Source organism: Wolffia australiana, chromosome 11, assembly GCF_029677425.1.
Source record: "Wolffia australiana isolate 7733 chromosome 11, ASM2967742v1".
NCBI classification, from domain to species: Eukaryota; Viridiplantae; Streptophyta; class Magnoliopsida; order Alismatales; family Araceae; genus Wolffia; species Wolffia australiana.
The window spans coordinates 15,872,558-15,893,271 of NC_135845.1; the positions used below are offsets into that span (position 1 = coordinate 15,872,558).

General features: G+C 39.6%; 3 protein-coding genes across 8 annotated transcripts; 2 read left to right on the plus strand and 1 right to left on the minus strand.

Annotated features, from left to right (window-relative positions):
• The first annotated feature begins 262 nt into the window (after positions 1-262).
• On the plus strand, positions 263-5,718 carry HDA2 (histone deacetylase 2). Of its 4 annotated transcripts, XM_078583213.1 has the most exons (15): positions 332-445; positions 606-661; positions 972-1,049; positions 1,219-1,262; positions 1,549-1,633; positions 1,734-1,802; positions 2,060-2,162; positions 2,341-2,405; positions 3,171-3,217; positions 3,310-3,354; positions 3,421-3,471; positions 3,571-3,657; positions 3,798-3,885; positions 3,954-4,084; positions 5,416-5,718. In XM_078583213.1, the coding sequence occupies exons 1-14, from the start codon at positions 429-431 to the stop codon at positions 4,061-4,063; spliced, it is 945 nt and encodes a 314-aa protein (XP_078439339.1). In that variant the 5' UTR covers positions 332-428; the 3' UTR covers positions 4,064-4,084; positions 5,416-5,718. The 4 variants fall into 4 exon arrangements, with proteins under 4 accessions (XP_078439337.1, XP_078439338.1, XP_078439336.1 ...); XM_078583211.1 differs by lacking the exon at positions 1,219-1,262 and having other exon boundaries at positions 263-445; positions 932-1,049; XM_078583212.1 differs by lacking the exon at positions 1,219-1,262 and having other exon boundaries at positions 263-445; positions 932-1,049; positions 2,069-2,162.
• A 3,291-nt stretch (positions 5,719-9,009) lies between these two features.
• Positions 9,010-12,764, plus strand: LOC144709461 (uncharacterized). The gene is made up of 6 exons (XM_078583017.1): positions 9,010-9,294; positions 11,239-11,360; positions 11,471-11,560; positions 12,269-12,321; positions 12,399-12,501; positions 12,582-12,764. The coding sequence occupies exons 1-6, from the start codon at positions 9,060-9,062 to the stop codon at positions 12,696-12,698; spliced, it is 720 nt and encodes a 239-aa protein (XP_078439143.1). The 5' UTR covers positions 9,010-9,059; the 3' UTR covers positions 12,699-12,764.
• PM-ANT (Mitochondrial substrate carrier family protein) lies at positions 12,311-14,531 on the minus strand. 3 transcript variants are annotated; one of them, XR_013583037.1, is made up of 4 exons: positions 14,150-14,531; positions 12,817-13,493; positions 12,597-12,733; positions 12,311-12,516 (listed from the first exon to the last, which is right to left on the minus strand). XR_013583037.1 is itself a non-coding variant. In XM_078583016.1 (3 exons), exons 1-2 carry the CDS (start codon positions 14,501-14,503, stop codon positions 12,864-12,866), a joined length of 984 nt encoding a protein of 327 aa, XP_078439142.1. In that variant the 5' UTR covers positions 14,504-14,531; the 3' UTR covers positions 12,530-12,733; positions 12,817-12,863. The 3 variants fall into 3 exon arrangements, 1 of the variants encoding a protein (XP_078439142.1); XR_013583036.1 differs by having other exon boundaries at positions 12,311-12,521; XM_078583016.1 differs by lacking the exon at positions 12,311-12,516 and having other exon boundaries at positions 12,530-12,733.
• Positions 14,532-20,714: the final 6,183 nt, after the last annotated feature.

Consider the following 20,714-nt stretch of genomic DNA (forward strand, 5'->3'; position numbering starts at 1 on the left):
ATCGTTCTCGACATCCGATATCTGGTATCTGAACAGTAGTGCCCTACTCTCACTTGATCTTTTATATATATAGCCGGATCAAAGAGTAGATCAGAGTGGCAGCTCCACTGACACGTGGAGACTTTCCATTGGACACACCTGGCCAAAGAGTGGATCCAGATCGAAAATTGGATTATGAATGATCGAAAGCAGGATCGGATCGGATCGGCGGCCGACTCGATCGATCGACCAGCTCGATCAGACGAACGGCGGCGATCGACGTCGATCCGATCCGACCATGATCGGATCGAAGTTCCCTATTTGTCAAGCCTTCGAGCGTAGTTTTTCGATCCTTCCCGACATGGCGGGAAGTTCGTCGTCGTCGCCGTCGCGCGCCGATGCGGAGAATGCGAGGATAAGGAGAATTCTGTCGAGCAATCTCTATTTCGATGTGTCTTCTGCAAAGGTGAAGCTTTTCAGGACGGATTTCCTCCTTGATTTGCTTTTTTTTGTATAAATTTGATTCGAGTGTTGTGTTTTTTTGTTGCTTTCTTGAAATGCGATGCTTGTCGATCTGAATTAGCTTTGTTTTTATTTTTTTGCATGATGTTGTCCGCGGGATTCAGGCGCCGGTTGTGTACTCGTCTTCGTATGATATCGCGTTCATGGGGATTGAGAAGCTGTGAGTTTGTTTTAACTTCGACTGATATTTTAGAACTGTATGGAGTAGATGGACGAAGTCATTGTTTCATTGTTAACCGAATTTTAATTTATTGCTGATGTTTTCTTCTCTTAGATCGTACCATTAGCGTGGTAAATGCTTCCCCGAATACAGTTTAATTAATTTCTGTTTGATTTTTTTCATCTTTGATTGGATGGATACTGGAGTAACTTCAAACTCTTTTATTTTCTTTTGATTTGTTTTATAATTTAGCCTTGTTATATTCGTTAGGCACCCATTTGATTCTTCAAAATGGGGTCGGATATGCCAGTTTCTCATCAGCGAGGGAATCTTGGACAAGGATCGAATTGTAGAACCTTTAGAAGCTTCCCGAGAAGACCTGTTGGTGGTATCTCCCTCATATCTCTGTTGACTTATTTTTTATGTCGAATATCAAGTTATTGACGGATTTCGAAAATTTTGAATATTTTATGCAATCCAATTTATTCTCTTGAAATCCTAAGATGTTGTAATTCTAATCATGTTTAATTCGTAGAACATTAATGATCTGTCTGCAGACCTTATTTACCCACGGAAGTTTTTTTATTGGATGCTACTCGAGGTACTTTACAATTTTATGGAAGATATAGAACAGTCAGATATCCACATACGATATATGACAATTTTAAGTTTTGGCGGTAGAAATAAGTCAAAATTTGGGGGGCTGACGGAGAAGAAAGGATAATCCAATATTCGCTCCAATCCTATTTTTCTTGCACATACAACATTTTCGGAAAATTAAGTTTCTTGATCGACAAAAATTCCCTTATTATATACATCTGTTATTTTAATAATAAAGAGTCCCTCCATCATTTGATCATTAATATTTGCTTTTCTTCCATCGCAAGCATGAGTTGGGTTTGTTGACAGGTCCATTCAGAAACATATCTAGACAGCCTCAAGAGCAGTTTAACAGTCGCCACTATCATAGAGGTAATTATTTCTTTGCAGGATCCACTTTGACTATCTTCGGAGGATTTAAACCATATATGATCCTTAATATTCTTTTTTGAATTTTGAATCATTGTCTCAGGTCCCTCCCGTTGCATTACTCCCCAACTGTCTAGTACAGCAGAAGGTCCTACGCCCCTTCCGGAGACAGGTCCTTCCTATGTTGCACTAATCTGCGACAACATCAAAGTATTTGAAGATTTCTTCAGAAAAAAAAAAGTATTTGAAGATTAGTATATCTACTTATATTAATAAATCTACATATCTATTAATCTACATATCAATCTATCTATCTATCTATCTATCTATCTATCTATCTATCTATCTATCTATCTATCTATCTATCTATCTATCTATCTATATATCTATAAATATATCTATCTATCTTTGTGTCTATCAATCAATCAGTCTACCTAGGTGGGAGGTACCATCTTGGCGGCAAAGTTGGCCAAAGAACGGGGCTGGGCAATCAATGTTGGAGGTGGATTCCATCACTGTTCCGCGAACAAAGGTGGTGGATTTTGCGCTTATGCCGACATATCTCTCTGCATTCACTATGCATTCTCTCGTTTGAACCTTTCTCGGTGGGTGGTTCCTAGTCCAATTACTTCTTCCTGAGATGTAATCATAGAGGTTCTTTATTTAGAAATAACTGTCTCTTTGGGTAAAATTTTCTCTCATGTTCGCAGGGTCATGATTATTGATCTGGATGCCCACCAGGGTAATGGACATGAGATAGACTTCTCGAGTGATGGTGAGTCTCTTTCCCTTCCCTCGTGTTCTCCTTGTACTAGGAGCCGGCAATCAATTTGATAAATTGATTAATGTTGATTGTGTTCAGATCAGCCAAACCAATCTCCTGTTCTCCTTATATTATGGGATCGGATTAGATCAAAAAATTCAATAAGACAAACAGCCTTGATTGTGGTCTTGTTGGCTGAATTGATTGACTAGATTGGCTGGGTTAAAATTAGACAGGGTCCCGACCATGATAGGTCGGTGGTTGAGTGGTTTGGGGCAATTTGGTTTGATTGGTCAAACGACCCTCTGCCCAGCCTGATGAGCATTCTTCCCTTCCAGTGTACAGAACCTGGGGCAGGGCGAAATTTTTTACTAGGGTCAGATTTTTATAATGTGCATAATGAATAAATATCAAAACTCTTACGTGGATGGGTGGTCAACGATTAATGTCGGCTCTTAAAATAACCTCAGAAATGGGGTCTTCTCTGTGAAGGACGGACAAATTTTGGGTGATGGGCGATTTGAACTTCCCTGCCAAATTCAAACCTTTTTATTTGGGAGAATTTCTGCCTTGAACCATGACCCCTTGACTAGTCAAGCTTGGACCAAGTCGACCAATCAGATCGGCTGGATTGAGATCAGATCAAGTTGACTGATCCAATCAATAGGCCTATCAATTTATTGAGGGGGTAATCCGACCTAAAAGGTTTTTCCGTTTTGATCTGATCAGCCCATTGATATGCGTATTAGGGTCTTATGGTGCTTACTACCGTGGCAGGGAGGGTTTACATCTTGGATATGTACAATGCTGGCATTTACCCGTTCGTAAGATGTTCTTGTTAACTGAGAAACTCTTCTTATTTGAAATGTATATTCTTGCGCCATGGTTTTCCTTACCAATTAATAGAGTAAAACAGGATTATGAGGCAAGACGCTACATCCATCAGAGGGTTGAGCTTTCAGTAAGTTTTTATCTATTTCCCTGGATTGAACTTCACTTAACATTCTTGTTCTCTTTTCCCCCACAGAGTGGAACCAAAACAGAGGAATATTTGGAGCTGTTAGAGAGGGCTCTTGCGGTGAAGATTTATTTATTTAGAGCTATCATTAACTTTTTTTATTCTCTCTATTAGATGAATTTACTATTCTTCAAGGAGCTCATAATTTGTGGCGTTCAGGTGGCAAGAAATAAATTTGATCCAGAGTTGGTGGTATACAATGCCGGGACCGATATTCTTGATGGAGATTCTTTGGGTCAGTTGAAGGTAGCCACTATGGAGACTGCTCTCCCTCTCTAACTTTCTCCAGATATAGATAACAAAGGGGTAGTTGAGGAATTTATTCATGAGGTGGCCCACCTTTTATCAAAGAAAGTACATCATCTGATTGTTAATTTCCTCCTCAGGTCAGCCCAGATGGAGTAAAACTCCGCGACGAGATGGTATTCCGCTTCGCCAGGGATAAGAATTCCCCTGTAGTCATGCTGACTTCAGGTCCATCTCTCTCTCTCTCTCCACATATTTACGTAGCTATCTATCTATCTATCTATCTCTTGTTTCAGGTGGCTACATGAAATCTAGTGCGCGTGTGGTAGCTAATTCCATTATCAACCTTACGGCAAAAGGCTTGGTCAAGATGAGTGGGGTTCCGCTTTGTGATCCCTCGTTGTGACCTCTCTCTTCATCTGCAGAGGTATGAGCTAGTCATTGGGTTTTCTTAAAAGTTAGGGGCTTCTAAGTAATTTTTCTGTAGGGTTCCTAACCTTATGAAAAGTAAACGTTTGTTCAGTTTGACAGAAGTAATATAATCTGTGTCGTCATATTCCAGTCGATTAGATTGCTCATAACTCAGCAATTTGTCCATGTGTGTTATGTGGTCTTGATACAGCGATAACATGATAATTATTAGATTAATCTCATGGATTTTATATACTTATTAACATTACAGTTTTCACATCTGCTTGTTATCAAGCTTAAAATGTTTTAGAATAGCACTATGATTTTTCTGAAAATTTTGGTCTTTTTTGGAAATTTTCTACATCATATTCATAAAAAAAATCAGTCAGGATATTTTTTTGGATTTTCTGATGTTGGATTCATAGAGGTGCTAATTTTAAAAACTAGAATTAGTATTTTTTTAGAAATTATTTGAAGGGTTTTATGATTTTTTTTGGAGTTTATTTAGAGTTCCACACAAATCATGCTCTGATTAATTCAGATTATTGCTAATCTAAGGCAGAAACCAATGATTTGAAAATGCAATCATCATGGAAATTTCGGCGTTGTGATTTCAGACAACATAACCCACCAATCATTTAATGTTCAACTTCTTTTTTAGTATGTAAGGATGTGTGTTGTCGACATAAAAAGTCTAGCATTGTATTCCCAATAAATGTGTTGGAACACATGGACAAAGGTAGGCAGTATAGACTTTGATGATTTAAAATACAGTAAATGTAATTTGTAGTATAGACGTGTGGCATTACAATACAGTTTATTGATACAAATTACAATAATGTTGTGCAAAACCCAAAAATATGTGGACATCTGGCCTTTCTTCATTAATTGTGAAGAGAAAACACATTGGCATGGTCTTTCTGTCATTTCATACCTTAAAGGTTGATTTAAAGATGTGTTAGTGAGAAGATAGTGAGGGCGGGATGTGAAAGCTGATCGACGGATTATGAAGTGAGGTGCCGAGTAGACATAGGAGCTTATGTCATCGAATCATGACCAAATCAATTCAGTTTCACATAGAACATATGATTGGACTCAATTTTATGGTGAGTCAGGTACATGGTTTTTGAACACGAGAATCTAAGCTGTCGTATTCTGAACACAAGCACAATTGACTGTTTCTATTGATTTTTTTTTATTCATCCATGATTTTTTTGTGGAAGAAAAAATTTGGATGTTCTTAGCCAATGAATAAAACATAGAGGAAATAAAAGATCAAAAGAAATTATCAAAATTTTATGGAAGTATATATTTCCCAGGTTCTTTCACAACTTAGGGTGTTTTCAGGTAGAAGCGACCGTAACACTAGAGGTGCTTGTGTGAGCTCACAATGGCAGACCTAGCAGAAGTGAGGGACCAAAATTTGCAGCAACAGGCCTTGAGGATTGGGGGTTTAAGCTACAAGAGAGAAAATTAGAAATATAGTGGTGACTTGGCATTGGTGCAATCACCCCTCCTTTTAAATTTTTTTTCCTTGTAATGTGCAAGCTAGACTACTTATTTTTCTTTTTCTCGTACCATTTATGCATTCAATCACCCTCAGCTTTTGTATTTACAGTCCTTCATAGTGGATAAAATATAACTTCATGATGTTTTGGACTAAGGAAAGTAAGTCCAGAGTTTTTTTCAAGATGAATGATTATTTATGTGGACAAGGAAATGGGCAAGTATTTCCATATGTGAGAGTATGATTAGAAGTCTTTGATTGGCTCCATTTTGTCGGTCCCCTAAAAATATAATACCAAAGTTTAATCGATAAGTTGTATTAAATCAAGTCATACTTCAAAAATGCCCAACTTATATGTGGTAAGATAAAATTGAGTTGAGATAGAGAGCATGAGCTTTTGTGTTAATTGACTTGGATCAAGTTGAATTTGGATTGGAAATTCATAAAGAAGGTTTTAGTGAGGTATTTACGATTGATCTGAGATAAACATTATGAAATTTAATTATCTATTTTGAATGTGAGATAAGATGATGAAACAATACTAAGATATATTTGGTATAACTCGAGTGATTTTATACTTCCAAACTATAATTCCAATTTATTTTTATATTTACATGTCAAAAGAGGTTGAATTTGAATATATATTTTGAGGGGAGCATCTCCAATAAGACCTTGGTGGATGCATGAGAAGATAGCAGTGGAAGTCTTGGTAGGCTAGGTCAAAACATGATTTCTCCAAGAGTAGCTGATTTATTTGTATTGATCCGTTTGGTTGTACATTTCCTTTCCAAAGGATTAGTTTGATATCATACACTATTGAAATAGGATCGTGAGAATGAGACTCATTGGAAGAGACAGTGTAGAAGACAATAGTAAAGAATATCCAGACTGCCAACTCTTACCTAAAATTTATATTTCTTAAATAGGGTTAGATTTTCTAAATAGGTACGCACACAATATCTATCTAGAGACTCTAGTATCTCTTCATACTCATCATTAATTCATACTCAAATAAATCAATTTGTTTACTCCTCAAATGATACATACTCAACATAGAAATATCTCTTATGAGTTAGATAGGAGAAATAAACCAATTAGGCTCCTTAGGCCCCTTAGGCTTTCTCATAGTAGATACATAATTCACCTACTCTTTGGTGTTCCCCAGCATATAGAAACCCACATTTACTTTAATATGAGATACTTCTCAATATCCCAATCTTGATATTGTATTTGTTTAATAACTTGCATTCTCTTTAATAAGTATTTAGCCACATCCATCCAATCTTAGATATCTTCAATATTTCATGGTTAAGTTGCGATATAATTGTGTTCGACAATATGATTGTGGTGATCAGTGCCAGTAGATGAGGTCATTAACCTGGAATCTTACTAAAAAATGGAATTGGAACAATTGATTGTGGAAACAATTAGAAGCAAATGGAAGGGGAAGATAAGAAATAAAGGTAGGGTGAAAGCGGAGGCCACACCAACTTAGAGGAGAGTTTTGCCAAGGGGAAGCCCGAGGAAGAAGAGATACTATATAACACAATAACTGATTGCATTAATTATACAATGAAAGAGATATTTATTATATGCCTTTACATAGTCCTAATATATACACATCATAGAAATATCTCATATGGGTTAGATAGGCCTAATAAACCCATTAGGCTCCTTAGGCCTTCTCACAGTAGATTAAAGTCAAAATACCTTGATGTTTTAACTTTCTAGAAAATAATATTAGATAAGTGATTGGAGCTTACTATCAATATTCTGTTAATTTGAAATGAGATGATCCATTATTCATTCATACTCAAGAAACCGACTTGTTTTCCCCTCAAATGACATATACAGAACATATAAATATCTCAAATGTGTTATATAGGCCTAATAAACCCATTAGGCTCCTTAGGCCTTCTCATAGTAGATTGATTTGTTTTTATTGGCGAAAACCTGGTGCCGGGGGGTATGACCGATCCAAGGGTCGTGCTCGAAGACAGATCTAGCCATGCCCTGGACGCCACCCAGGGGGATTTTATAGATGTAAAGGTTTAGTGTTTGTAAGTGTTTATAGGTGTAGGATGATTGTAAATATCCCTATTACACACATACCCCTCCTGCCCACACCCATGAAAGGTACCAATTAAAGTTTAACTAGCTTGATGTTTTAACCTCCAAGCAAAAAAATCTCAAGTGCTTAGAGCTTTGAATCAATATTCAGTCAATTTGAAATGAGATGACCCACAATTCATTCAAACTTATAAAACTGAGTTGTATTCCCCTCAAAAAATCTCAAATGCTTGTTAATTTTAACTGGGCTCTCACTTCATCAGACCCTCTTCAAAAACCATGTAGACAATTTTACTCTACACATAAGAGGTATAAAGGGGAAGGATTAGACAAAGGGATTATAGTGCAGGGACGTTAACGGGACGGTTTTTTCGTCCTAGGACGAAAAAATTGTCCCATCTGCGAGGTTGAACGAAAACTGGGACAGAAATTTATCCCGGGATGAAGGGACGGGACGATTTTCATCCAGTCGGATGAAAAAACCGTCCCGTCTAGAGGTCTTGGACGTTGGACAGTAACGGATGGACGAAAATCCATCGGATTCGTTTCCGACGGTTGAGATCTTGCCACGTGGCATCGCTACATCAATTCCTTGACATTTTGCATCAAAGTCCCTGCTTTTTTGTGCGCCCAAACTGATGCCGTCCAAAAGTAATTGCACATATATCCCTCCACTTTCTCTCTCCTCCATATTTCCATAAAAACTTAGAAAAATCCATATTAATTCAATCAGACCTTGGAACTATTTTTATTGGATATTTAGTCCGGGACGTGGGACGGGAATCTGTTTTTACGGACTGGACGAATCTGGCATAGACGGGACGTGGACGAACTATTTCGTCCGGGGACGAATTCTTGGACGGACGGTTCGGACGAATCTTCCAAATTTCAGACGAGGGACGGGATGAAATTCATCCCGTCCCGTCCGTCGTCCACGTCCCGGACAGTCTGGAACTATAATCTCTATCTGTATCTATATATCTGTCTGTATATCTACCTATATCTCTATCTCTATCTATATCTCTGTCTGTATATCTACCTATATCTCTATCTGTATATCTATCTATATCTATATCTCTATCTGTATATCTATCTATATCTCTGTCTGTATATCTATCTCTATCTCTATCTCTATCTCTATCTCTATCTCTATCTCTATCTCTATCTCTATCTCTATCTCTATCTCTATCTCTATCTCTATCTCTATCTCTATCTCTATCTCTATCTCTATCTCTATCTCTATCTCTATCTCTATCTCTATCTCTGTCTCTATCTCTATCTCTATCTCTATCTCCATCTCTATCTCCATCTCTATCTCCATCTCCATCTCCATCTCCATCATTATCTCTATAAGGGTTATTGCAAAGAGGTTCTTTTCCACTTTCAGGAGGTCCGAGGAAGAGGACGAGTAGAGATGGCCGCTGCCGTCTCCTCCGTTTACTCTGCCTGCAGAGCTTCGTGGGATACGAGTCCCACGCCAAAACCCATCAAGCTCAGCCCTCCCAGCAAAGCCCAGAAGCCCTCCACTCTCCCCTCTTCTCAGTCGCCGGACATGGCGGCAACGGCGACGCTGACGCTGCCAGTTGTGAGAAAAGAAGAGCTTCCAGCGGCCCAGCTATGGAGTTCCAATCCGAATCGTTCATCTCGAGGTACCGTTCTGGCATCGAATTGTCTGAGAAATTTCTCGGAAAGTGAAGAGGAAAGAGTGTTTTTAGGTTGAGGAATTCCAATTTGGTGTGGGTTTTTAGTTTTTTCTGGTGGGTTTCTTGTTGATTCATCCGTTGTCATTGTTTAAGTAGAGAACATGATCCTTCCTACCGGTTATCTGTTTGAGAAATTGCGCTGAAAACGAAAGAAGGTGATTTGTTTAGCTTGATGAATTCCCCGTCGGTGTAGGTTTTTTGCTTCTTTTGGTGGGTTTTCTTGTCGATTCATTCCTTGTTCTTGCTCAATTATGAAAACACAAACCGTCTTGCCGGAAATCTGTTCGAGAAATTGCTCTGAAAACGAAGGAATTTGATTTGTTTTAGCTTATGCAATGCCCAGTCGGCCTTGGTTTTTGCTTCTTTTGGTGGGTTTTCTTGTCGATTCATTCCTTGTTCTTGCTCAATTATGAAAACACGAACCGTCTTGCCGGAAATCTGTTCGAGAAATTGCTCTGAAAACGAAGGAATTTGATTTGTTTTAGCTTGATCAATGCCCAGTCGGCCTTGGTTTTTGCTTCTTTTGGTGGGTTTTCTTGTCGATTCATTCCTTGTTCTTGCTCAATTATGAAAACACGAACCGTCTTGCCAGAAATCTGTTCGAGAAATTGCTCTGAAAACGAAGGAATTTGATTTTTTTTAGCTTGATCAATGCCCAGTCGGCCTAGGTTTTTGCTTCTTTTGGTGGGTTTTCTTGTTGATTCATCCCTTGTTCTTGTTCAAGTAGGAGAGAGGAACAGTCCGGCCAGCAATCTGTTCGAGAAACTGGCCTGACACCAAATGAAATTGATTTGCTTTAGCTGGATAAATGCCCAGTCGGCCTAGGTTTTTTTGCTTCTTATTGCGGGTCTTTCTTGTTCCTTCGTCCCTTGTTTTTGTTCAATTAGGAAACACGAACCGTTTTGCCGGCAATCTGTTTGAGAATTTCCCTGAAAACAAAAGAAATTGATTTGTTTTAGCTTGTAAATGCCCAGTCAGGCGTAGGTTTTTGCTTCTTTTGGGGGGTTTTCATGCCGATTCATCTCTTGTTCTTGCTCAATTAGGAAGCGCGAATCGCTCCTCTCTGGGTACCATCCTACCCCATGAATCCTCACTCTACACGTCAGCAATGTGTTTAGACATGGTCGTTCTGTTCTTTTTGTGCGAATTTGTGAGAATTGTTCGTTCTGTTCTGTTTTCCGAACAGAACAAAAACGAATTCGAACAGACCATCGCACAAACCCGCGTGCGGTGCTTTTGTTCGCTTTGTGCGAATTTTGTTCTAGTTTTGTGCGAATGTGCGAATTTTGTTCGTTTTAAAAGAAAAGAACAGAACAAAGAACAAGGCGCCGTGCAGTTCTTTTGTGCGAATTTTTGGTTTGTTTCAAACGAACAGAACAATCATGTCTAAATGTGTTCAAGAAATTGAGCTGCAAAACAAAAAAAATGAAATTTCCTGGCTTGATAAATGCCCACTCGGCGTTGGGTTTTGCTTCATTTGGTGGCTTTTCTTGTTGATTCATCCCTTGTTCTTGCTCAATCAGGGAACACAAATGTTTTATCTCTAGGTACTATCCTGCCCCATGAATCCTCACTCTACATGTCAGCAATGTGTTCAAGAAATTGCGCTGAAAACAAAAAAAAAAAATGTTCTTGGCTTGATAAAAGCCTGGAAGGCATTTTTTAATGGGTTTTCTTGTTGATTCATCCCTCGTTCTTGTTCAAGTGAGAAAACACAAATCGTTCATCTCTAGGTGCCAGCCTACCCATAAATTCCCACTCCACATGTCAGCAATCTGTTCGAGAAATTGCCTGAAAAACAAAGAAAAAATGTTCTTGGCTTGATAATAGCCCGGTAGCCCCTTTTTATGAGTTTTCTTGTTGATTTATCCCTTGTTCTTGCCCAATTAGGAAACAAGGATGAGCTATACCTTGGCGCTGAGAGGTGGTTGCCGGCGCCGCCGAAGGTGAAGAAGCCCAGATCAATATACAACGCTGCGTCTTTAGCCTATCTTGGTGATGGCATCTACGAGGTAACTGTGGAGGCATTTTTAAGGCTGTTTTCTAGTTTTGCTTATGAATCAAGTCACTTATTTTCTCTTAAACTCTTACTAATTAAGAGAATTATTCACATGGTCTATAGCTATATGCTCGACGGCACTTCCTCTACCCACCGAAGAGCATCGACGTATACAACGAGCGTGTCATGGCTATTGTCCGCTGCGAAGCGCAGGTTCTTTTCCTCTCTTTCTCTCTCTATACATACATTTATGCCTCCCTCTATGTCTCTCTATCTCCATGCGTTGTTCCCCTTTGATGTTTCTCTCATTCTCTCTCTCTCTCTTCATCTCCATCTCTGTCTCAATCTCCTCTCTTTCTCCCTTATCTTTTCTGTGTCAATATCCTTCTCTCTCTCTCACTCCATTGCAGCCTCTTTCTCTTGTACCCTCCCTCTCTTTCCACTCTCTCTTTCTACTCCTCCCCACTCTCCCTCTCTTTCTCTCCCACCCACCCTCACTTTCTACTCCCCCCTACTTTCCCTCCCCCCCCTTTCTCTCTCTATCTATCCCTTTCTCTCTCACCCTCCCTCTCTTTCCATCCTCTCTCTTTCTGTTCCTCCATTCTTCTCTTTCTCTCTCACCCTGCCTCTCTTTCCATCCTCTCTCTTCCTTATTCCTCCATTCTTCTCTTTCTCTCTCACCCTCCCTCTCTTTCCATCCTCTCTCTCTCACCCACCCAAACTTTCTACTCCTCCATACTCTCCCTCCCTCTCTCTCTCTCTCTATCTTTATCTCTTTCTCACTCCCTCTCTACCTTCTCATTCTCTCACTATCTCTATCTCTCTCCTTCCCTCACACACACTCTCCTCTGTCTCATTCTCTCTCTAGAATTGCCACTCTCATTGGTTCCCTCATGGTGTGCTTTGATCTGGTCTGACCAGGACGCACTGCTGAAAAAGCTAATGAGTGATGACTTCCTGACGGAGGAAGAGAGGTTAAAACTTACCCATTTGACTTGTATGGACTATCTGGGAAAGGATTGCTCGTTGACTGTGACTAGCGTTTGACCAGAGACATTCTTCGGTGGGGCAAAAACGTCGTCTCCGGCAAGACCCGAACCAAGAAACGTGCCGGCGTGCAAGTGTACAGCCGCGCCTCCTCCTTAGAGACCCTGGTAAGAAATGCTTCCCTGACCTCCAACATTACAAAAATAGATTTATACCCATGGTCAACTATCATTGAATTTTGTCACAGATTGGTTTTCTCTACCTCACCAACGTGAAGCGATTGGAGGATATGATGCGGAGGCTGGGCTTCTCTGCTGGCGTCGCCGTGCCCGAGGACCTCATCATGAGTCCAAGCCCATCATAAAGAGTCAACTGTTTTGTTTAGATTCCTTCTCTAACCTGAAAAACAATAAAAAAGGTTTTATTGGTATCTGATGGAAGTTTAAGGTTTAGGGTTTAGGGTTAAGGGTTTTGGTATTAACCTGCTGTTGGTTAGTCAATGCGGTGCCGCACGACCGGCGCCCGTTGTCTAATGCATCAGCTTCTTGACCTCGTCATAGAGGACAAGGATCGAGGCTGCGCCGACGCTGCGGAAGAGATGAGACAGGCCGCCTCGGTAGAATCCACTGGCGCCCTCGGCTCGATAAATCTTCCGCCAACAGTCGGCGGTGCTGATGTACATGATGTTGTTCGTCCCTGATTGCATCATCATGTGCCGTCGAACCGTGTCCAGCGGGTACGAAACAATGCCAGCAATGCTGGTGGTGGCCTGTGCGGCCAACCAATGCTGCCATAATGGCCGTGCCGCGGCACCCGGCGGCGATAACAGTTCCTTGGCCGTGTCAAAACCGCCAAAGTAGAGGCCGCGGTGGAGGATCATGCCTTGGAGGGAAGCGGGCAGGCCGCGGTAGATCCCTCGGATGCCGTCGTTGTGCATGATGGTACAAAGAAAGTGGCAGGTTCCGCGGAATTGGCGCGATCCCAAAGCGCCGACGTCGGCGGCGAGGCGGGTGTGGGCAATGTCGAGCGGGTAGATGATGATCAAAGTCGTGCAACCAGCGGCGGCGCCGGCGGCGAAATTCAGCATTGCTGCTGAGGTGATGCTGCTGCTGCCTTCTGATGGTTGGCCCGTGCTTCTCAACATACTTCTGTAGAGATCCTGATTGTTTGTCATGATTTTGTGAGACCCAAGAGATTAATTATTTATGAATCAGATAAAGTTTTAAGCACATTATAGAACTGAAAAAAGTAAGTAAATGGAGGGGAAAATGTCACCAGTTGGGGCATTGGGGCCCTATCATTACTGTGGATTTTCAGCCAAACCCTCAAACAAGATCAGACAATAGAGTCTATTATAATCGATTTCACCTATTCTCGTTCAACCACAGATCAAGGTTTTTTATGTTTCCATGCTCAAATATTACGGAAATATGAATTATGAGCCAGACAGATCTCAAAGAGACATTCATTGAGTGGAAACTAGTGGATCCAAACAAATTCTAGATTTTTACAAATCTGAATTTCTGCGAGATTGTCAACGAATGTTCAGATTCAGAAAAAAAGTAACCGCCATTGATCTTCCTACATTCGATTTTTGACAAAATTTCCCAAATAAAGGAAACCCAGGTTCCACAGATCATCATCCGTCCCTCTCAACCCTAGATTGTTCTTGATCGAGCCAAACAACCGACAGATTTTGAAAAATGTACAGTCGATTCAGCATTTGGCCAACCAAAGACAGAACAGAAGGAACAATACCTAAAATCAGAATCAATTTAACGATGATTGCGAGCATTGGCGACGCGAGAAATTCACCTTGAAGGAGAAATTGAGGGCGACGGAGGGGTAGTAGCGGATGACGCCGATCCCATTGCCGCGCCATAGAGCGAGCACGCCTTCTTCCTTCACCGTGCGCTTGAAGCAATCGATCATCCCACGGAATCGCCGTCTTCTGGACGGCCCACCGAGCCCGACGATGGCGGCGTTGCTCTCCTGGGTCTGCAGAAGAAGCTTCGCTCGCTCGATCGGCGCGACGACGGTGTGGACGAACCCTCCCATGAGCGCCCCAGCAAGCAGATCCCTCTGGAAGTTGCCCAGCATGTCGCCTCGCCGCCATGACCGCGCTGGGGGAGCTTCTCTGCTCCTGCTGCAGTCCACCTCCGCTGCCATTGTTTTGTTTGACTCCTCATCTTCCTTGAGTTAATCTCCTCTTATATATACTAAGCTAGGCCGGAGCAATGCACTGGCATATACCCGGCTCTCGTATATATTCCGCGCTCTCGCCATCATCTGTCGGAGCAATGGATGGGTGACCGGCTCTAGTATATAGACTGGGGTCTCACTCTAAATCGTCATCTGTCGTCGACCGGAGCAATGGACGGGTGATCGGGCTCATGTATATATACCGAGCTCTCGCTAGAAATCGTCATCTGTCGTTGACCGGACCGATGGACGAGTGACCGGGCTCTCGTATATATATTGGGCTCTCGCTCGAAACCGTCATCTGTCGTCGACCGGAGCAATGGACGGGTGATTAGGCTCATGTATATATACTGGGCTCTCGCTTGAAACCGTCATCTGTCGTTGACCAGAGCAATGGACAGGTGATTGGGCTCATGTATTTATACTGGGCTCTCGCTCGAAACTGTCATCTGTCGTCGACCGGAGCAATGGACGGATGATTGGGCTCATGTATTTATACTGGGTTCTCGCTTGAAACCGTCATCTGTCGTCGACCGGAGCAATGGACGGGTGACCAGGCTCTCGTATATATACCGAGGCTCTCTCTTGAAACCGTCATTTGTTGTCTACCGGAGTAATGGATGGGTGACCAGGCTCTCATATATATATTGGGCTCTCGAAACCGTCATCTGTCGTCGACTGGAGCAATGGACGGGTGATCGGGCTCATGTATATATACCGGGCTCTCGCTCGAAATCGTCATCCGTCATCGACCGGAGCAATGGACGGGTGACCAGGCTCTCGTATATATATCGGGCTCTCGCTCGAAACCGTCATCTGTCGTCGACCGGAGCAATGGACGGGTGATCGGGCTCATGTATATCTACCGGGCTCTCGCTAGAAACCGTCATCCGTCGTGGACCGGACCAATGGACGAGTGACCAGGCTCTCGTATATATGCCGGGCTCTCGCTCAAAGTCGTCATCTGTTGTCGATTGGAGCAATGGATCAGTGACTGGATCAATTGTATTTAGTCACCAGTCAGCCGTCATTGATGACATCGACTGTGCGGGATGGTGAAAGTGCTGGTCACGATGAGGGATGACTAGTATCAATCACCTTGAGTCAATCTGTGAAGACTATGTGCTAGTAGCTTCCTTGAGTCAACCTCCTCTTATATATATCGAGCTCTCGCTCGAAACCATCATCTGTTGTCAACCGGAGCGGTGGACGGGTTTCTGGATCAACTGTATTTAGTCATTAGTCATCCGTCATTGATGATATCGATAGAGTGGGATGGTGACAGTGCTGGTCACGACGAGGGACAACTACGGTGGCGCGTATAGCGAGGGACGATTACAGTATTGGAGATGTTGCCTGTGGGCACGACATAAACGACGCAACAAGAAGGCTTTGGATGGGAGATCCTGCATTACATGGTTCTTTTCATATTTCATCCATCCCTTATCTGTTCTGTTTTTCATCACAGACGAATGACGAAGGATGAATTGCTTAATTCTTTTTGTCATTCATCCATCCCTTAACAAGAAGTTTCTAGAAGGGTTTGGGCAGGATATCCTGCATTACTTAATTATTTTCATTATTCATCCATCCTCAAGCAGGAGTCTCACGAAGGCTTTGGGCGGGAGATCCTGCGTTATTAATTCTTTTCATTATTCATCCATCCCTCATCTGTTCTGTTTTTCATCAGAGAGGAATGACAAAACAGGACAGATGATGGAGTTGTGAAGATGACGAAAGATGGACGGATGATGATTCAGACAAAAGGAAATGTCGTGGACGGATGGCTGTTTAGTCCCCTTATGTCTGTCTGAATGTGTCATCTGTCTTTGGTCCAACAGTCTATTTTTAACCTTGCCCCGGTAATGAGACAATAGTGTTTGGCCCATGTACTTAAAGATGATGCAGTAAAATTTTGAATGATGGCTGGACATTTGACATTATCTATTAGTGTCAACCATTATTTCTGCTGAGCTTGTAAAAAATGTGACTCATGTCTTCGACACACCAACGACAAGGTCATAAAGTGATGAAGATGATATTTGATGTTGACACAATCATCAACATACATTAACCACTCGTCATGATACTCTGATATTGTCAAATCTTGAACAAAAGGTAATGTTTATTGTCTGTTCATTATTTCTGTTATAGGATGACAGTGATGCTGATAAAATATTTACTGTGTTTGATTAACAACATGATGACAATAATGAGATAAAATTGTCATCAACTTCTGATAACCATGCTCAAATGAGCAGAGATGATAACAAAATCATCATCATCATCATGCGTTTGAGAGAGGGTGATGATAATAAAATTCATGTTTAGGATTTGAGCCCACATATAATACTGTTGCTGATGATAATGATAGTTTGATTACAATAACAGTTTTTTCTTCGTCGTCCACAAACACTTGTAGTTGGCTATCTAAACTGAGCAAAAAACAAATATTACATTTTAAAACTCTCATTTCCTTCATTCTAACTATGAATTGTCAGTAGCACATGTGAGTTTGGTTAGGGTCACCTGTCGATATCCTACAGTAATATCCAAATTATCCATCATCCAAAAATCAAAAGAATGATATCTAAGCATTTGATATTGATCTTGGAGGGAATCAGGATTGATGTGGCGGCACGTCAGTGCAGCATGTCGCCTTTCTTCTTTTTCTTTTTTTTATATTTTGTTTTAACCGAATGGCCACGAACGCGCCACGTCACCCTGTGCCAAAAACAACAAAAAACATGTTAGTCATTGTGCAATCATCGCTTCACTAATCGCAAAGCGAGGATAGCTTGGTTAATGATTGGCTGATGCTGATCATTAAATTAGCTAATGATTTTCTGGCACCAATCACATCGGGCGCTATGATTCGTTGCCATTTGACGAATCGAACGGCGACACATGGTGGCGCAAAAAGAAGGGCTTAAATACTTTAAAAATTCATATGAAATAAAATAAAAGCCCAAAAAATACGTCTAAATATATATTTTGACTTAGAAAAATCATATCTTTCCAAATTTAAAGTCAAACAATTCCAATAAGAATCATATTCTGTCTCAAGAATTATATTCTTTTAGAATCTATTGTCAGAAAATTATCCACAAATGCAAAAAATGCAGAAAATTCAGAACATTTTTCTAAAGATAGATTTAATCATTTTAAGCTTGATAACATGCAGATATAAGTAATTTAATGCAAATAAACACGTAAATATGATCATATAAGGTGCTAAAACTGCATGTTATCTCTCACACAAATGTCGAACCTTGAATATGATGATAAGCATGGGTCAAATCCAAAGAGAGCTACAGTTGACTTTTAAAATGATTAACTTAATCAAACTAGGTTGAATGGAACTTAGAGAGATTTATGAAATAAATATATATTAGTGTAATTAAATATAATAATCATTCTAATTCAAATGAATAAAAATTGATCCTAATTGAATTAGGAATATGTTGAAAAATTAATGAGAAAATCATTAAATTTTTTTGGAAAATTTTCAATTTTATATTTTCAGAAAGAAGCTAATATAATGATTAGGAGGAGTTTTCACCTAATTTATATAGTTTTAAGATAAGAAGAAAATTAATAGACAACTAAAATTGTGAACTTTGACATATCCATTAAATTTAGGTGAATTGAAGGTAAAAATAGTAACATAATTTTACAAAATATATATTTTCAGAAACTACAAAGATAAAGGATAATAATTATATCAGTATGGTTGAATTTAGAGAACATGTGAAATTAATATCAATTTTTAAAGTCAATGCTTTAAACTAGTGATCAGTTTATGATGTCTGGCCATTGTGAAGGACTTGACCAAGCAATCAATGTATGAGGTACGGATGGAAAGATTTTGAGTATGTTATTACAGAGACAAAAAACATGCAATTTGGTGGTTCAGATACTGGGATATGGCTCTCAAAAGGCAACTCTTAAAAATCACGACTCTCATGAGGATTTAGAGGGCAAACAAAGATTTGAGCGTCAAGTCTCAGAATTGCAAGGATCAGTAGGTTCTTGTTCTTCTTTTGATGAATTGACAAGAATTTTGCACCAAGATGAGCGTCACCAATTCAGAAATGTAAAATCTCTATTTTTAACCAAATAAACATGACTATACATTCATTCATTCAAGGATTTCTCATAAGTCTTTGACGTGTGGAGAGAAAAAAAAATATTTATTTGAAATTGAGAGATTTTGGCTTTCCATTTCTTTTAATGTACTTGGATGGCTGACATGATGCTCATGGCACCATGGGACAGGCCAGGTCATGCACATCATGGGATCCATAAGTGGTTACCTCTTCAAATGAGGCCTAATCATTAGATCTTCATCCAAAGTCTCACATTACTCTTTGCGTTCCTGGATAAAAATTTAAAATAAAAATCCCATATGGAAATATTGCAGTTATAGGAAGAGTATATATGGTGGCACTGAATATTTGCCTCTTGGCTACCTATGGGCCACCTTGTGCCATGTAGGCGGTGCACTGAGTCCATGTTGCTGCGCAAGCTGGTTGAAATGCCACCACGTAGGCACAACCATGAGCTTATACTTTTTTGACATTTACGCCCTAAAAATTCATAAATAAATAATAGAACTCATAAATTTGACATCTTATAATTTATAAGGAATTTTAAAATGAAAATTTATACATTGGTTTTTAAATTTAGTATTTTTAACTCATGCCACCTGAAACAAATAATGAGACTAAAAATGATTAGTTTACATAAATCACAAGTTTGACATGAAATGTCTAACTAAGAAAATTTTCAAAGTTAACTTGAATCCTATAATATTATTTTTCTCTTTGCTTCCTTCTTCATCCACTTATATTCTGGAAGAATCAAACTCACTAAATGTAGTAATTTAAAATGGTTTGACCTTGAGAAAGGTGAAAGATGAACGAATGATATAATTAACCTTTGAGTAATGTAAATATTAAGACTTAGTGGAATGATATGATAATGGTAAAAATAACATTAAATAATGATAACATGCATCATAATCATGATAATTAGGAATTAAATACATTTAAAGATGATATAAATGAATGGAGAAGATACACGTTATCAAGAATCCATAGAGAGATTTTTATGTATGTTTCTCACTTAAGGGATTTAGTCCTTTCATAAATAGCAAAATTTTATACTAAAACCCTTGAAATTTAAATATATCCTTTAATGTCCAATAAACCTTTTGGATGTGACCCTCTAGGCACATGTACAACCCTATTTAATGACTCAACAAGAACTATGACTATTTATTGGCTAACTCAATAAATTAAAAATATATTATATATATTAATTTATTAATAAAGGATCAATCATATCTAGTCGATAAGTCCGTTAACTAACACACGAGGTTTCATGCTGTAGCGCATGTTTCAGAATGTATCAATGAATTCAGAATCTCTTTCATGTGAACTCTTGTCATCAATTAACATACACATATAATCCATTATCCTTGCGACACTCCTCAAATGACTTGGGGCATAGTCAAGAATCCAACCCTAGTTGGTCATCCTAGTTAGGAGAGATGCATTAAAAAGCCATTGGAAAGTCTTTTCGATATTTATAGTACCTTGGTAAATTATTTCATTTCATCAACTTCCTTCAATCACTTGCATCTTCTAGTATGGATGGATGATCACATCTTGACCGTATAATCACCTTTACGGATTTTTTTTCAACATATGAGCTAATATTGTTACGAATTTCGTTACTAATAACTCATAAGTCATAGTCAAAATACAAATGTTTTTCCTCAAGACTTTCTTGTCTCAGATATAAGGATTACTTGTTTGAAACATATATGACCTGTAATATACATTATACTGTTTAATACGATGCATTTAACATCTTGTTTAATATTTATTAATATAAAATAGTCATTATAATACACATGCAATGCTTATAGTTGAAGTCTATGCAATACATGCAATGAATAATACAATGAATATAACATAAAAATCTAAGTCACTTTAATATTCAAATTTTCATGGCAAATAGAAAAGCCTTTTAGACTTATGAAAATGGGTTACGCAATGGTCGTAGCCACGAGTGCTAAAGCACCACCGGTTGTATATGCAGCCATGGTCACTAATGCATCTGTGAAGGTCGTCATAATCAAGGGTGGCTAATGAGTATTGTGGCTAGTGCA

Coding starts and splice junctions, on each gene's coding strand:
- PM-ANT (XM_078583016.1), bottom strand. CDS start 14,503: ATGGCAGCGGAGGTGGACTGCAGCAGGAGCAGAGAAGCTCCCCCAGCG. Junction 13,494..14,149: donor CCCTCAATTTCTCCTTCAAG/GTGAATTTCTCG, acceptor ACAAACAATCAG/GATCTCTACAGAAGTATGTT.
- HDA2 (XM_078583210.1), top strand. CDS start 278: ATGATCGGATCGAAGTTCCCTATTTGTCAAGCCTTCGAGCGTAGTTTT. Junction 3,355..3,420: donor ATCAGAGGGTTGAGCTTTCA/GTAAGTTTTTAT, acceptor TTTCCCCCACAG/AGTGGAACCAAAACAGAGGA. Junction 3,658..3,797: donor ATTCTTTGGGTCAGTTGAAG/GTAGCCACTATG, acceptor TTTCCTCCTCAG/GTCAGCCCAGATGGAGTAAA.
- LOC144709461 (XM_078583017.1), top strand. CDS start 9,060: ATGGCCGCTGCCGTCTCCTCCGTTTACTCTGCCTGCAGAGCTTCGTGG. Junction 9,295..11,238: donor TCCGAATCGTTCATCTCGAG/GTACCGTTCTGG, acceptor TTGCCCAATTAG/GAAACAAGGATGAGCTATAC. Junction 11,561..12,268: donor TTGTCCGCTGCGAAGCGCAG/GTTCTTTTCCTC, acceptor TGGTCTGACCAG/GACGCACTGCTGAAAAAGCT.